At 52.1% G+C, this 15,236-nt stretch overlaps 1 protein-coding gene across 2 annotated transcripts in view; it reads right to left on the reverse strand.

Annotated features, from left to right (window-relative positions):
* Nucleotides 1-3,748: 3,748 nt before the first annotated feature.
* AGL (amylo-alpha-1, 6-glucosidase, 4-alpha-glucanotransferase) overlaps nt 3,749-15,236 on the reverse strand; it is a 40,052-nt gene continuing 28,564 nt past the window's right edge. For both annotated transcript variants that reach the window (XM_005878551.1, XM_014549664.1), the window contains exons 26-34: nt 14,453-14,678; nt 12,919-13,030; nt 11,496-11,631; nt 10,648-10,760; nt 10,050-10,261; nt 8,972-9,069; nt 7,518-7,605; nt 7,281-7,414; nt 3,749-4,904 (exon numbers count right to left, since the gene is read on the reverse strand). In XM_005878551.1, coding sequence (XP_005878613.1) covers nt 4,787-4,904; nt 7,281-7,414; nt 7,518-7,605; nt 8,972-9,069; nt 10,050-10,261; nt 10,648-10,760; nt 11,496-11,631; nt 12,919-13,030; nt 14,453-14,678 — 1,237 coding nt within the window. In that variant the 3' untranslated portion in view covers nt 3,749-4,786. The remainder of the gene's footprint in view (nt 4,905-7,280; nt 7,415-7,517; nt 7,606-8,971; nt 9,070-10,049; nt 10,262-10,647; nt 10,761-11,495; nt 11,632-12,918; nt 13,031-14,452; nt 14,679-15,236) is intronic.

Consider the following 15,236-nt stretch of genomic DNA (forward strand, 5'->3'; position numbering starts at 1 on the left):
TTCCGGGATGAGGAGCTGTGGGGGTGCGCCCCGGCGGTGGGCCCACAGCAGCTCGGAGCCCTCGCCCTCGCCCTCGCCGCCAGGCAGGCTTCGCCCTGCATTTGGGGAAGGAGCCCTGAGGCCTCCAGACCCTGCACCCTGTCCCTAGGTTCCCCTCCCTGCGATACGGGAGTGGGATTCAACCCCGATGTGTCCGCCTTGAAGCAAATCACTGCGCTTAGCTGTCCAGGGAGGAAAATGAGGCGGGAACCGGTGGCAGCCAGCGAACCAGCGATGGGAGCCACGGGGATAAGCAGTCCCAGTGAGGCCACCCCTGTGGCTCAGGGGTTGAGGGTCCAGCTCTGGACCAGGAGGTCTCCGTTCGATTCCAGGTAGGGCACAGGCCGGGGTTTCGGGCTTGATCCCCAGTAGGGACGTGCAGGAGGCAGCCCATCCATGATTCTCTCTCATCGTTGATGTTTCTTTCCCTCTCTCCCTCTCCCTTCCTCTCTGACATCAATATAATCTATAATAATAAAAGCGTAATATGCAAATCGACCGAACATGGAACCACAGTCCAGATGTCCTTCCGGATGACCTTCTGGATGAAGCCTGGGCTGCAAGGGAAGCCCGGGTCCCAGGTGCCTGAGGGAAGCCGGTGCCGGCAGCAGCGGGAAGGAAGGCCAACTCTTGCATGAATTTCGTGCATCGGGCCTCTAGTAAATTTATAAGACGTATCGGTAAAAACAGAGATGGCCGCGAAAGAAGAGAGAGAACCGGCAGCCTGGGGACACGGGCAGAGGGCGGCTTCGGCCTCCCTGTGGAGACAGAGCTCAAAGGCAAAACGTTGGCAGCGGAAGGACAGACAAAGGGAACCACCTGTCAGCGAGGACAGCCAGAGCCAACAGGGCGCTGCGTCTCCGGGTAGCGGGTAGCGTTGCCAGGTAACACAGGACAGACACCTCGCTACGTTGAAATGTCGGATACACAGGGCATAAGTGTTTAGTCTCTACAACATTGGGGATATACTTACACTAAAAAAAAATCCATTGTTGATCAAAAGTTCAGATTGGACTCGGTAGCCTGTGTTTTTATCTGCGAAACCTGGCAGCCCCGTTGGAGGCATGAACGCATCAAGCATTGCGCAACCACAGGTCTCCAACGGTGCAGAGACGTGGAGACCGAATCAGAGGGCGCTGGCGCAGCTGGCACTGAGCATGGCGCGCACTAAGTCACAGTCCCCGCTCCGTGGCTGGCAGTTTAGGGACTTGAATGGGTTAAGAGTAAGAATCAAAAAAAGAAAGAAAAGACTACAAATAAGCCCTGGCCAGTTTTGCTCAGTGGTTAGAGCGTTGGCCTGCGGACCAAAGGGTCGCAGGTTTGATTCTGGTTAAATGCACGCACAGTGGTCCATGGTCGCAGACTCCTCCTTGGCCGGGGCCCTGGTCAGGGCGCGTGCAGGAGGCAGCCAATCGATGTGTTTCTCTCACATCAATGATTCTGTCTTTCCCTCTCCCACGCTCCCTAATAATCAATGGAAAAATATCCTCGGGTGAGGACTAACGACAACAACAACAAAGGAAAGGACAACAGAGAGTGGGGACTACAGTGATGTTTTTTAAGATGTCTGTTCAAAACAGCGAAAACACACACACACACAAAAGTCAGTGTTTAGAGAATTAACCTCCGGTTTCCGGGTGTCCCTTATTCTTGGTTCCTGCCCAGTTATGTTCCTCAAACTGTCGACTTGAAATCCCAGCTCACGAAGGAGAAAAACCAGTTGGTTCCTTCAAGCTGCCAAGTGGGCTGCCTCTGGCGAGGTGTCAGATATTCAGGGCAAACAAGGACTAACTCCTCGTCCATCAGGCGGCTCTGGGCGGACTCACTGAGGTCCCCTCCTCATGGTGCCGACAGCAGCCATGGGACCCTTTCGCTTGGAGAACACCCACCTGACCAGCATGAAGTGAACTTGCTTTTCGTTTCGTCCATTAGCCAGGAGGGGCTTCTGGGAGGTTTTCCTGTCCACCGACCTGCTGGGTCTAGAGTCGGGGTGTCTCCCGGGAGGGAGGCGTCTGCTCTCGCTACACCTTCAGGACCTGGGGTCACTCTGCAGGCTTGCTCCCTGGAGGGCGGGGCTTGCAGATTCTGCCCAAAGCTACCAGGATGACCTGATGCTCTGTGTCCCTGCTTGGTGAGGGACCAACTTGGGGGGGACCACCTTGGTGGGGGACAAGCTTGGGGGGGACCAGCTTGGTGGGGGACCAGCTTGGGGGGGACCACCTTGGGGGGACCAGCTTGGTGGGGGACCACCTTGGGGGGACCAGCTTGGTGGTTTGGGGCAAAGAACTGGCTTCGTCTCAGAGTCCAGGTGAATTGCAAATGGAAGTGTTGGGGGTTCCCCTTTACCTGGTCTACTCACCTGGCAGAGCCACCAGACACCCCTGCGGGCGACTAGGAGAGTGGGGAGGAGCAGGGGCTGTGCTGGGCAGCTGCTCAGGGCCTTAGGGCTGGGAAGGGGTGGGGGCTGCAATTCTAGGGACATGGGTCTCGATTCACCCATCAGGAGAACGTTTTTTAAAAAATGTATTTTTATGGATTTCAGAGAGGAAGGGAGAGGGAGAGAGAGAAACATCAGCGATGAGAGAGAATCATGGATCGGCAGCCTCCTACATGTCCCTACTGGGGATCGAGCCCCAAGCCCGGGCATGTGCCCTGACTGGGAATCGAACTGTGACCTCCTGGGTCATAGGCTGACACAACCACTAAGCCATGCCGGCCGGCCTAGCGTACATTTGATTATACACCCATGTGCAGTTGGATTATGCTGCAAACCAACTACTTCCTGCTGTCTGCCTTCAGGGCACATGGTAGGCTGCATTTCCTGGCTCTCTGGGTTGAGTGGGGCCACGTGACTAGTTCTGGCCAATCAGTTGTGAGAGGAGTATGTGGGACACTCAGGGCCACAGCATCCAATTGTCAATTTGTGACCTTCTGCACCTCTCCCTCTGCTTCTGAGCCTGGCGTGCAACGGTCCTGCCTGCTCTCCCCCCCTGTATCCTGGAGGGTGGGTGCAGAGCGGGGCCCCAGCAATGGGCACGCGGCATAAACAAGACCTCAATCTGCATATTGTACGTCATTAACAAAGAGGAACCATAATTTGGAGAAACTACTGATTAAAATTGTACAGCGCTGCTCACGGAATGTAGGAGACAGTGAACTGATGTTCCCTGGAACATTACAGAATATTCTGGGCCATGAGGAGCTGGCCTTGGTTCCTGAAGACCGAGACCAGTGTCTCTGCCCTGAACGGGTTTTGGGAAATCCCAGGGGAGCGCAGAGTCGCCAGCAGGTCTATTTATACATTGAACGTTTATTTTGCTCCTGACGTCAACAGTAAATAAATTACCGAACAGCCTAAACCAGCCGTGGGCAAACTATGGCCCGCGGCCGGCCCGTTTGAAATGAATAAAACTAAAAAAAAAAAAAAAAGACCGTACCCTTTTATGTAATGATGTTTACTTTGAATTTATATTAGTTCACACAAACACTCCATCCATGCTTTTGTTCCGGCCCTCCGGTCCAGTTTAAGAACCCATTGTGGCCCTCGAGTCAGAAGTTTGCCCACCCCTGGCCTAAACTCTTCCTTCTCTCTGTGCCCCTACACATCCTGCAAAAAGACCAGGCCCCTAATACCAAGCCCGAACCGCGTGGCAGGCGTCGGCGTCCGCAGGTCGGCTCAGGGGTAAAGGAAGGAAGGAAAGCAAGTGCAGACCTGGAGGAAAGATTTTTATTTGCTTGGCACACAGACACAGAAAGACGCTTGCCTACCAGGCAGGACAGCTGAGGACACATCAGAAATGCTTCTGCTGAATTAAAGACAACGACAGGATTTCTATCTCTATTTTTATTATATGGAGATTCTTCTCCAGGCTACACTCGTCAATGGCAGGCGAGGGTTCATAGGCAACCAGGAGCTACTACGACCTATCAACACACTGACACACAGACTAAGAATAGTTAGAAAATTAATATAGCATTTTCCCCTTAAAGTTCTCAGCAGTATGCCCACCGTTTTTGCATTTTAAAAATGTAAACCATCTCATTGTAAGAAACGGAAACGGAAGAATTTTATAAAACTGCTTTTAGGAAATACCTAATGCTTTGTGGCTTTTCCCTATATCCTATGCATCATTAGCATAAGTAAGTGATATTAAATATACTGTTGGTATTAATGATAAAGCACATACTAATGTATCCGTGAAAAAATAAAAGCACGTCTGACCCTCTGTGCCCCATTTCTGAACACATATTATTCGCTGAACACATATTATTCAGAACTCATCATTCGCTGAACAGTTGTTGAAAGCAGTGGGAAGGTGCCAGAAATACTACAGTCAATGGCAAGACCATTCATCAAACCACAGCCTATTCCATCTGTACTGTGACGGAAGAAAACGGATCCCAGCCTCTCATTTCATTTCACTCATGTACAAACAGAAGATGGCATGATTTCTCTTTTCTCAAACTCCAAGTCTCACACTCGTTATTCGTAAGCCTTCGAAGAACACTTACTGAAATCGAAAGAAAAACACTCCCTTGGTCATGATGACTGTCTCTCTGACTCAAATCAAAAGCTACTTATGTACATTTAAAAAAATCAATGCTTTCACAGGCTTGACCTAAGTGTGCGTCCATGTTGCATGAGTGAGACTTTCCATGTGACCTGAGCCGGTGCATGTAAAGCACTTGCACTGCATCCCTGCTCCCACCTACCAGGGACTGCACATGTAACGAGCCCCCGAGTCAGCTACAAGTCGTAGAGCGTTTCGAGAACAGTGGCGATGGACCAGGCTTGCGTCTCGCAGCTGAAGGGGCAGTGCTGGCCGTTCTCGTTGGTCAGCTCCGGGAGCCCTTTCCAAGGGGACCTTGAAGAGAGAAAAGCCGTTTCATGAGACGTAATCTAACACGGATCCCGTGGGGTTAACAAAACAGGCAAGAGACCTGGGGATTCTGCCTTCCTGTATAGAAAACATGCTCGCAGGGTCTTTCCTACGAAGCAGGACATCCTAAAGCGTGTGTATGAGGAGTCTGGATGGACATCCTTCTTTCTATTCACTCTTTGGGGTTGAAGACTTTCAGATACAAAGGAATCCCTTTAGGTATTATACACACAGGAGAAACTACCATTCCGAGCAATATGTAGAAAAGGAGACCAATATCCCTCTGGCCTAACTTCATTCCTTTCGGAGTAAGTTTATGAGACTCAAATTAGATGTATTAAGTTTGATCTTGAGGAAACTGTAAAATTAAGGTGAAACAACGAGGAAACATACAATTATGATTTGGTGAAAGATGGTGACTAAAAACAACATGAACTTCCATACTAATTTCTCATTCTGCTGAATACAGTTGGTATTTATTGTGCATTTATTATGCTCTTATACTAAGTGCTTTAGACATATGGTCTCATTTCAATGCTTCTAGAAGCCCCATTAGGTAGGTACCATATAGTGATTCCTGTTTATAGAAGTTTATGGAGGTTGATGATGCGCCGAGCTTGCTATCAGAATACAGTGTTATTAGCATATCAAGTGTATTCTTCATTTTAATGCAAGCTCTCCAATACAGAACATAAATTTAAAATTACAGATTCTATGATGTTTCATTTCTTCAGTCGGGGTCTGGGAGCATGTTTGTTTCGTTATTGTGCCTTGTAGCTTGTGGCTATGTTACATATGCTTTTCTGTAGCTATCCAATAGTTCATGATAAAAATAGAAAAATAACTCCACTGGGCAGATGTGGAGATACTCTGAATAATAACTAACAGCACCAGCTAGTGAAAAACTGCCACAGAGAAATGGGAACTGCAGACAATGTTTGTTTCCAAGTGTTCAGGCGACGTCAGAGGGACGCGCAGAGCAGCGGGGCCGGGTGTCTGTGAGGGGGACGCTGTCCCTTCCGAGTCCCCGTGCGGAAGGCCTCGCCCAGGACCTCGAAGCGGAGGAGGTCAGTGAAGGTGCAGCAGGGCGGCCCTGATCCATCTGATCGGTGTTCTTATAGCACGGGGACACTCGGGCAAGGCGGCGCTCCGGGAGCTGGAGAGAGGGCTGGAGGAGACCCTCCCCGGCGCCTTTGAGGGGCACGGGCCACCCACGCCTGCACGTCAGGCTCCCGAGAACAGCAGCCTAGCAGTGAATTCTGCTCTTCTGCTAAGAAAACCCAACGGAGAGACCTAGAGAACGTGCGCCCTTGCCGGGAGGCGTTGCAACAGTGCCGTCCTGTGGACGCTCTGAGAACAGCGCCCTGGTAAGGGATGCGCGGGAGACCATCCATTTCTGTCCCTGGAACCACTCAGTTGTGCTGCTTTGCCAGGGCAGCCCCAGCGCTGAGGGCAACACAAAAGCCAGCCGGCAGGTGCGAAGATCACGTGCAGGGTAACCCTCGGAGCAAGGTCATGGGACAGGTGGGGGGACCGGACCACAGGTGGAAGGAGAAAAACGACCGGGCGGGCGAGCGTGCTGACTTCCCTGGGCAGAGGGAAGAAAGCGGACTCAGTGCAGACCATGAGCAATGCTGGGGGCGGTGCTGGGACGTGGGGTGCTCCCGTCACACACACTCACGCTGATGGGAGAGAAGCGTGCAGGGGTGCCCGTGGCTGCACTGAAGCGAAGGGAACAGACACACCCATTCCTGTGACACACGGAGGTCCCTCAGCTCTCATGGCAAAGGGGATACAGTTCATGCTGTTTATGCACAATTATTAGCAATAAGATGTACATATTCAGGTTTAACCTAGACTTTGGGACAGAAGAGCTTTTGCCTGAATTTCCTCACTGTATAAGGACATAGAACTCTGAAAGTTACTTATCTGCTAACAGGACAAAGGGTGCGACAAATGGGTTTGAAACAAGAGCCCAAAGGCCAACTCTGATACTTCAATGACAAGGAGAGCTTTTCTGAAAATTATTTATCGATATATCTTTAAATCTGTTCACTCAAAAGGCCCATTTTTTTGTATTTATCCTGTGCTAACCTGATCCAAAAAGACAGAGCAGCTGAAGTTAAAGTGAAAGACTATTTCACATGCACAAATCATGCAATAAAGTCTTAGGAGTAAAATAAACAACCCAGCATGATGAAGGGAAGGTAGGATTACCTCACAGACCTTGTCGTGTTGAAGAGTAAAGCTTCCCCGTTTTGTTGGGATTAACTGGAGTGAACAGCAGTGAATTCTAAGGAAATGTCGCTTCCTACCCGACTCAATACTGGTTATGGACATGACACGCCTCTCACGACTTACCTCTCAAGATGAACATAATGCCGAGAAAGGACATTTTTAACCAGATATATCGTCTTGGCGTTGGTCTCTGGCCCCATCAGTTTGGAAAAATACAATTTTGCACGAAGGAAATACCCAACGGGCCACAGCCATTCCTGGAAAAGAAGATTCCATGAGTGAAGGCACGAGCGAGCTGTGAGCAGCTGACATTATGTGAGGAAAACCTGAAAACTCGGAAAAGAGAAATGGAATTCTTACAGGTCCTTGGTGGTAATTGAAACCTTTCGCCAGGTTGTAGTTGTCGTTGTCCAGGGCGTTGTCATAAACCCCACAGTACACCATGTCACTGGAACAGAAATGACAAGTAGGTGAGAAGAGACCAGATGCAAAGCAGGAAGCATCGGAAAAAAGGTTCCACAGCAGAGGTAAGACAATCATGTTATTCTGTCTCCCACTCATCGCCCATGGAACCTTAAATGAGTAAACCCAGAGTTCAGAGCAATTTAATGGTGCATTCGGGAGTGACTAACCAATACTGGCTAACGCAAAAGACTACCAACCATCCAGCTAGCTTGCCTTCAAGGAGTTACCCTGACACTAACATCGGTTACAGTACATTATTTCACCAGGCCTCTCATATGCCTATGACAACTAAAATACACGCAGAATAATGCGAATTAGTGGTTACTAAAGATACAGTTTTATTAACTATGAAATATTGGGAAGGTTGTGTTTTAAAGTTCTCCGTGAAATTATGTTAAAATTAACTCCAACAGGGACATTATGAGATTATAAGTAGCAACTGAATACACAGGGAATTCATACACACTTATAAACCAAAGTATGACAGACTGATTGTGACAGATAACACAGGACAGCTCCCTCTGCTCTGTTTAGTTAAATGATTCCTTGTTTTCTTTGCGGGAGGGAGACAGGACTTGCCACATGAGTTGCACCAACTGTGGGTGTGACTTTGGCCAGTGGCTCCTGTCACCTCGGAAAATGTGGAGAGCGCTCAGAGGCAGGGAAGCACAGACACACACGACGTTCAAGGCTGGAGTGAGTGCGCGTAAATGGGAAAAATGGACAAAGAACAGGGCACCGGGGATCTGGCACTCACACATGGACACAGAAAGCGAATTGATGGTGGGCATCCAACCTGAAGGGAAAACAGGAGACAGATAGGGCATTGGAAACTCAAGAAAAGGTAAAAGCTGGGAAAGAGGAGGAATGTAAAATGGCACAGACTTATCATCAGGACATAAAGACAAAATGGTGTATTGGCTTCAAGAGAAATAGGGGTGCGACAGCGCAGAAAGGAGAGGGGTGACACTTGGAGAGGGAGGATGCTCCGAGGAGATGCTGTGTCTGTACTTCCGTGTCTACAAAGTCACCGTCACATTAGCAGGTACTCATGACGTTAGTGCTATGAACTTAACAACTCCTTTACCGACGGCCGAATGCAGGACAGCCAAAGGCATTCCGAACACCATGGTTTATGAAGATGCAGAAGATGTGTTTAAAACGGAGTGTGAATGCAGCGTCAGAGATTTCTGCTGACAAAACAGTCATGTCGATGCACGACGACGCCGACGGCCTTCCTACTACCGACACGCCGCCTGGGTCTGCCTCCAGGTTTTCACGCCGCGATGACAAGAACCCCACGCTCACTAGAGCCCGAGCCACATTCTTAAAGCTCCTCCTGGACTTACTCTGGGTCCAAGGTCCTCATGCCCAGGGGCCCGAGCAGCTTTTCCTCGGCCATCGCCAGGGCTTTCCACGCCTTCTCCGCCGTGAACAGCTCGGGGGCCTACGGGGCGTCAGACACAAACACACAGGAGGTCACGAGGAATGATTTCCACTCCCAGGGGAACGTAAACCCAAACTCGCTACACACTCGGAAAAGCCCCTTTAGAACCCAGTGTGGCCGGAATCTGAGCGCCAACGCCAAACCGGAGCCAATGCAATGGGCTGACCGGAAGCCCCAGTCTTGGCCTTAGAAACGAGGAGGCTGCTAGGGGGTTACCTCCTGGGTCAGTCCCCACAGGGCACCAGCCCGGAAGGAAGCTGCCGCGGCTGCCACAGCACAGGCCACGCGGACCTGTCCAGTTCGCCCTCCAGGAGGCTCCCGTGGCCTCCCTGAAGTTCACCTGGTCGCCACTGCTTGCTTCTGGGGCCAGAATAAAACACAGACGGACTTGCCTCCAATAGCATGTGACATGGAGGAGGAGAGAGCATCGGTGACTAAGAGTCCGCATTAAGTTTTTAAAGAAATATTTTTGTTGATTTCAGAGAGGAAGGGAGAGAGAGAGAGGTAGAAACATCCATGATGAGAGAGAATCATGGATCGCGGCCTCCTGCACGCCCCCTACTGGGGATCGAGCCCCCAACCTGGGCACGTGTCCTGACCAGGTGAGGGAGGGGCGGGTGCGGGTGCGGGAGGTGCGGGTGCCCTCAGCTGTCAAGGCAGCCGGGCGGGGCCGTGGCCAAGCTGGATCTGGCCGCACTACCTGATCCAGCTGCCCACTGTGCCCTACGAATAGCCTCCTCTTATGTGTGCTCCGATGTGATGACTTCACTCGTCATCATCCATCGTTTTCTATGTTTCCGTACTGAATGTGATTGGCTAAGGGTGACAGGCATACTGCTTCATTAATGAGAAAAGATTATTTAAATCAGATACTAAGCATGTACTTCTTATCAATCCAATGAGAACAGCTGGGAATGAGGAACTAAATCAACCCTCGCACAACGTTTCTGAAATGTGAAGACCAGAAACACGCCGCTCACCACAACCATGGCGATGGTGAAGTTGGGCCTGAGCTGGTAGTCGCACCATGGGCTGGACGCGCCGTAGCTGTCCTTGTAGATGCCACGCTTGTGGACCAGGTCCGGGTTCTTCTCGTTCGGGTCGGACGGGTCTTCGGACACGTAGAACAGCTTCTCGAAGTTGTCCTGTATTTTCCTGTCCCACTCCTCATAGGACACCTTCACGGCCTTTCCTGAAACATTGCACAAGGCGTGGTGGTTGGGCCCACTCAGGGGAACCCACGCATTTGGTGGGCAATTTACGATGATGTACGTGGCTCACGCTCGCGCTCTATTGGACAGAACAGGCCTAGGAAAAGGGGTGTAAAGGTTTCCTGATTGGAAAGCCACACCTCGCCCGCAGTCCCGCTGGGGAACAGAAAAGCCGCAGGAGGCTTAGTAACCACGACGCCTCTCACATCTCAGTTCAGAGCTGCTGTAGAGCCTGGTAACAGGTCTGTTAGTAAGGGAATGGCTTTCTTCCCTCCCATGACAAGCTCATGAGTCAGGTGATGGTCGGGGAGGGTAAGAACGCAGACCGTGCCCCGGAGTTTTTCTCCCAATATGACGGGCGGCTCACCGTGTCTTTTCACTGTGACTTCGCGGTAAGGGAAGATGTTTTTCCGGGACAGTTCCAGCAGCCACCGCACGGCGGACTTACTCAGGCCCACGATCTCCACGGCGGACCCGTCTCTACAATGAAAGACACGTTTTATTCTCTGAGTCGGAGCCGGGCAAGCACTACCTACAGGGCATGCGACCAGCGACTGCGATGAGCTGTCTAACCGCCATGTCATAAGAACCACCATCTATAAAGACACTCGCATTTCACGGGACTGTGGATGAGGGATCTCACTTCCTACTACTTGCCATCGCTTACCTTCTTATCATATTTTTAAAAAATGCTTTGGAGCAGAATGGAGATTACGGATGAGAGGAGAAGGCGGCTGGCAAGGGGGTGGCGTGAGGACTCAGAGTTACTGAACTGGAGTCCCAGGGAAAAGACAGCAAACATGGTGTGGGGCTGGATGGCGGAAGCGGGGACGAACATCATCGTTTGAGAGCTCGCTTTGAAGGAAAACGAAAGGGAAGCCCAAGAGCTCATAATATACCCACACAAACAGGTTTGTAAGAGAATTTGCAGCCCTAGCTGGTGTGGCTCAGTGGATAGAGCCTTGACCTGCGGAATGAAGGGTTCCGGGTTTGATTCCGGTCGGGGCACATGCCTGAGTTGCTGGCTCCATCCCCAGTGGGGGGCGTGCAGGAGGCAGCCGATCCATGATTCTCTCTCATCGATGTTTCTATCTCTCTCCTCCTCTCCCTGCCTCTCTGAAATCAATAAAAATGTATTTAAAAAGAAAAGAAAAAAAAAAAAAGAAAGAGAAAAAGCAAGGGTGTAACTCTACAAGCGCCGCAGAGAAGCCGTGCCTGGGAGTGGCTGGGATGCCTCGGTTCCTCGCTCGGTCGCTCTCCCCCATCTTATCCATCCACGTGCCGCAGTTAAAGCGATTTCCTCCATAAACAAATCCCGTCTCCTCGTCGACCCCTGCGGTGATATTGAAACCTAGGAGAGCCAAAGGGAACATTTGTACCAGGGGAAAGGCATGTCACCAGCAGGGACACGACGGCGGTGAGCTGGGAGACCCGCCACGTGGAAATCGCTTTCCTCCAAGGTGTGCTCGCTCCAGACACTCTCTCCGGGGAGCCCGCGCGCGCGTGGGACAGAGCCAGGGATGCCATTGCAGCCCTGCTGGTGAGCAAGAATCTAAGTCCCTGCCGGGCAGAGGGACGGACAGCCCTGGGCTTCGTTCAAGTGGAGAGCTGCGGCACTGACAGGAACGGCTGGATTTACAGGATCAGAACGGGCCAAGCCGCAGAGCACATTTTTTGAGTGAACAAGTTGCAAAAGGAAATGTGTCAGATGCCTTTTCTGCAAACGTTTCAATTATGGACAATAGCAATATATTCAACCACGTATGTGTATGTGGCTAAGTCGTATGTGATTATATAAGATAAAATTTAAAACCATATCATTTATAGTGTGTGTGTGTGTATATATATGGTGTAAAATTTGTATGTTACCACTACAAACACTAAGTTAACTAAATAGGGTTAATTACTGTTTAAAATCTAACTTATGAGTTAGTGAGTTATCTGAATACCTGTAGTGGATCACTTAAAAAGCTTATCATTTTATATGAAAAGCAATAGTGTTATAAGAAAGAGAGCCCTGGCCGGTGTGGCTCAGTTGGTTGGACATCGTCCTGTGCACCGAAGGGTTGCCAGTTTGAGTCCCGGTCAGGGCACATGCCCAGGTGGTGGGCTCGGTCCCTAGCAGGGGGCGTGCAGGAGGCAGCGGATTGATGTTTCGCTCAGACATGGATGTTTCTCTCTCTCCCTTTACCTTCCTCTCTCCCTAAAAATGAATAAAAAGATCTTTCACAAAATGAAAAGAAAAAAGTCCGTAGTCCTATTTGTAACAGACTATTGCTCTCCGGTCATCCTAGCAATAAAAACGGGATCATATAACTCATCCCAGTGTTCGCGGGAGTGTAAAATGGGACTGACTCTGGCAGCGTGGGCAGCACACAGGGAGCACTCGATTATTAGCGACTATTATTATGATCGTAAATGCAACCACCAACCACCTTTCACACCGGCGGACAAAAGGTGTGCACGTTCAGATCTTTCCCCGAGAAGCTACAGCTAAGCCGTGAGGGCAGGCACGGTGTCCGCCTCCCCCACAGCTGTGTTCTGAGGCGCTGCACACGAATAGACCACTTGTCGCGGCGTCAGTGGCCGACGTCCGGTTTCGCTCCCCTCGCTGGGCCCTACGCCGGGCGGGGCGTACCTTCGTCCTTCATGTTGCGGTCTATCTGGGGCCCGGCGTTCCTCTCCCGGAACTGGATGCCCTGCAGGTGCCTCTGCAGAGCCTCCTGGATCACCTCGAACAGCGGCTGGTCCTGTGGGGACACAGGCGACGCCGCCGGTTACACGTGCCCTTTTCTTATCTCCCCTCCGCCCCCGAGCCCTTCAACTCCAGTCTTGTGAACACATCTACGTTCCTTTGGGGGGAGAAATGGGGATGAGGGGTGGGGCTGGGGAGAGAGGCAGCTCCGCACGCCGAATAATACAGTCGACCTTTGGCATGTGAATATTTAACACTAGTGCCCGGGTGCATGGATTCGTGCACATCGAAAAGAAATTAATTAGGTGGCCAGTGGGGTGGGACTGGCCGGACACACCCTGGAGCCAACCTCCCGTGTTCCCTCCCCGGCCGGCAGCACCACGGCTCGAAGGGTGTCTCTGGAGTGAGCGGGGGTCCCTCCACCTGGCCTGCGGGGATCGGGCCGAAACCAGCAGTCCGACATCCCCCGAGGGGTCCCGGATTGTGAGAGGGTGGTTCTCGGGTGACGCATCCTGGAATCGGGCTCCCTCCTCTCTGGTTCCGGGTGCATCACCCGAGAACTGCTGCTGCCAAGTCACTGCAGCTCGGCAGCTCCTGTGTTGAGCATCTGCCCCCTGATGGTCAGTGCGCGTCATAGCTACCGGTCGGACGGTTTTATATATATAGATACTGTCATTCGACTCCTGAAGTCTGGGCCATGGACTCACTGACACTCTGGCTGACACATGGAAAGGAATCCTGGGAGCTTGTGTGGTTTCCACTAGAGCGAACTGTTCAGAGAGTAAGTGAGCTAGCTGACTGTACAGAAAGGGAAACTCCGCCCGGCCGGCGTGGCTCAGTGGTTGAGTGCTGACCCTGGAACCGAGAGGTCGCTGGTTCAATTCCCGGTCAGGGCACATGCCCAGGGTTGTGGGCTCGATCCCCAGTGGGGGGGTGTGCAGGAGGCAGCCAATAGAGGAAGTTCCTATCTCTCTATCACTCTCCCATCCCCTCTCTCTAAAAATCAATTTAAAAACATATTAAAAAAAAAAAGACAGATAAACTCTGAACTCCCGGGACTGGTAGGCAAGACCTTCCCAGCCTGGCTCTCCTGTCCACAGGCTCTCACGACCCTCAGGGGCCCCACAAAACACCACACAGGTCTGCGTGGAACACCCTGTCCGGGCTTCGCTCCACGGAGCTCCGTGACAGCATTCTTTGAGCTCTTCCCACCACGTCCGCATCCCTGCTGAAGTCCCACCCACCTGGGCAGGCTCAGCGTCTCCCCTGACGCCCACCCACTCGGGCGTCTCTGCCCCTGCACCTCCCAGGCCCCACTTCGGGCAGCAGGTCTCAGCGCCGCCCTCCCTCCCTCCCTCCCGGCCGGCCGGTGCCAGGTAACCAGCGCCATCTGAAGGATCCCCAACGGCGTCTGATTTTGTATGAGAAGCCGAGTCATTTTTCGGGAAAAGAAGTGACGGCGGGAGACGGTCTTTACCACTGTGCCAGCCGGCAAAGGCGCGGAGTCGTCCGTGGGGTAGAGCCGGGCCACGGGGCAGCGGAGGAGGTCCAGGCCGCCGGGCACCAGGCGGCAGTAGTCCTGCACGCACTGCAGCCACCACCACACGGCGTCCCGGCAGTTGTACCTGGCGCACGTGCCTTCGCCCAGCAGGTTGGGGATGAGTCCGTGCCGCAGGGTGCCGGCGAAGGCCAGGATGATGTTCCTGCAACAGCAGAGGCACGCGGCTCACTGGACAGGGACACAAACCACCACGGGAGGAACCCGAGACAAGAACGTCCCTCGGGGTGACGGGCACTGGGGTGCGCCTTCTCTCCTGCCCTAGTGCTTGGTGTTTTCACGGAGGAAGTGGTCGTGGCAGACAAGGAGCACTGGGTTAGAGGTCAGAAGCCCGCCCGCAGCCCTGGCCTTGTCGCTGACCATCGGTGTGGCTGACCCGCCCTGGGACAGGCTCTCACCTGTAGAGTCAGGGATGCGGCTGGGAGATGTTCGAGCTATAGAGTCTCCTTTTGAAATCCCTGGTATTTCAAACATAACATGCTCTCTATTATTTAAAAAATATGTGTGTATTGATTTCAGAGAGGAAGGGAGAGGGAGAGAGAGATAGAAACAGTAATGATGAGAGAGAATCATTGACCGGCTGCCTCCTGCACGCCCCACACTGGGGATCAAGCTGGCCACCTGGGCATGTGCCCTGACCGGGAATCGAACCAGTGACTTCCTGGTTCCGATGCTCAACCACTGAGCCACGCTGGCCAGGCTG

Source organism: Myotis brandtii, unplaced genomic scaffold (genome assembly GCF_000412655.1).
Source record: "Myotis brandtii unplaced genomic scaffold, ASM41265v1 scaffold565, whole genome shotgun sequence".
Taxonomy (NCBI): domain Eukaryota; kingdom Metazoa; phylum Chordata; class Mammalia; order Chiroptera; family Vespertilionidae; genus Myotis; species Myotis brandtii.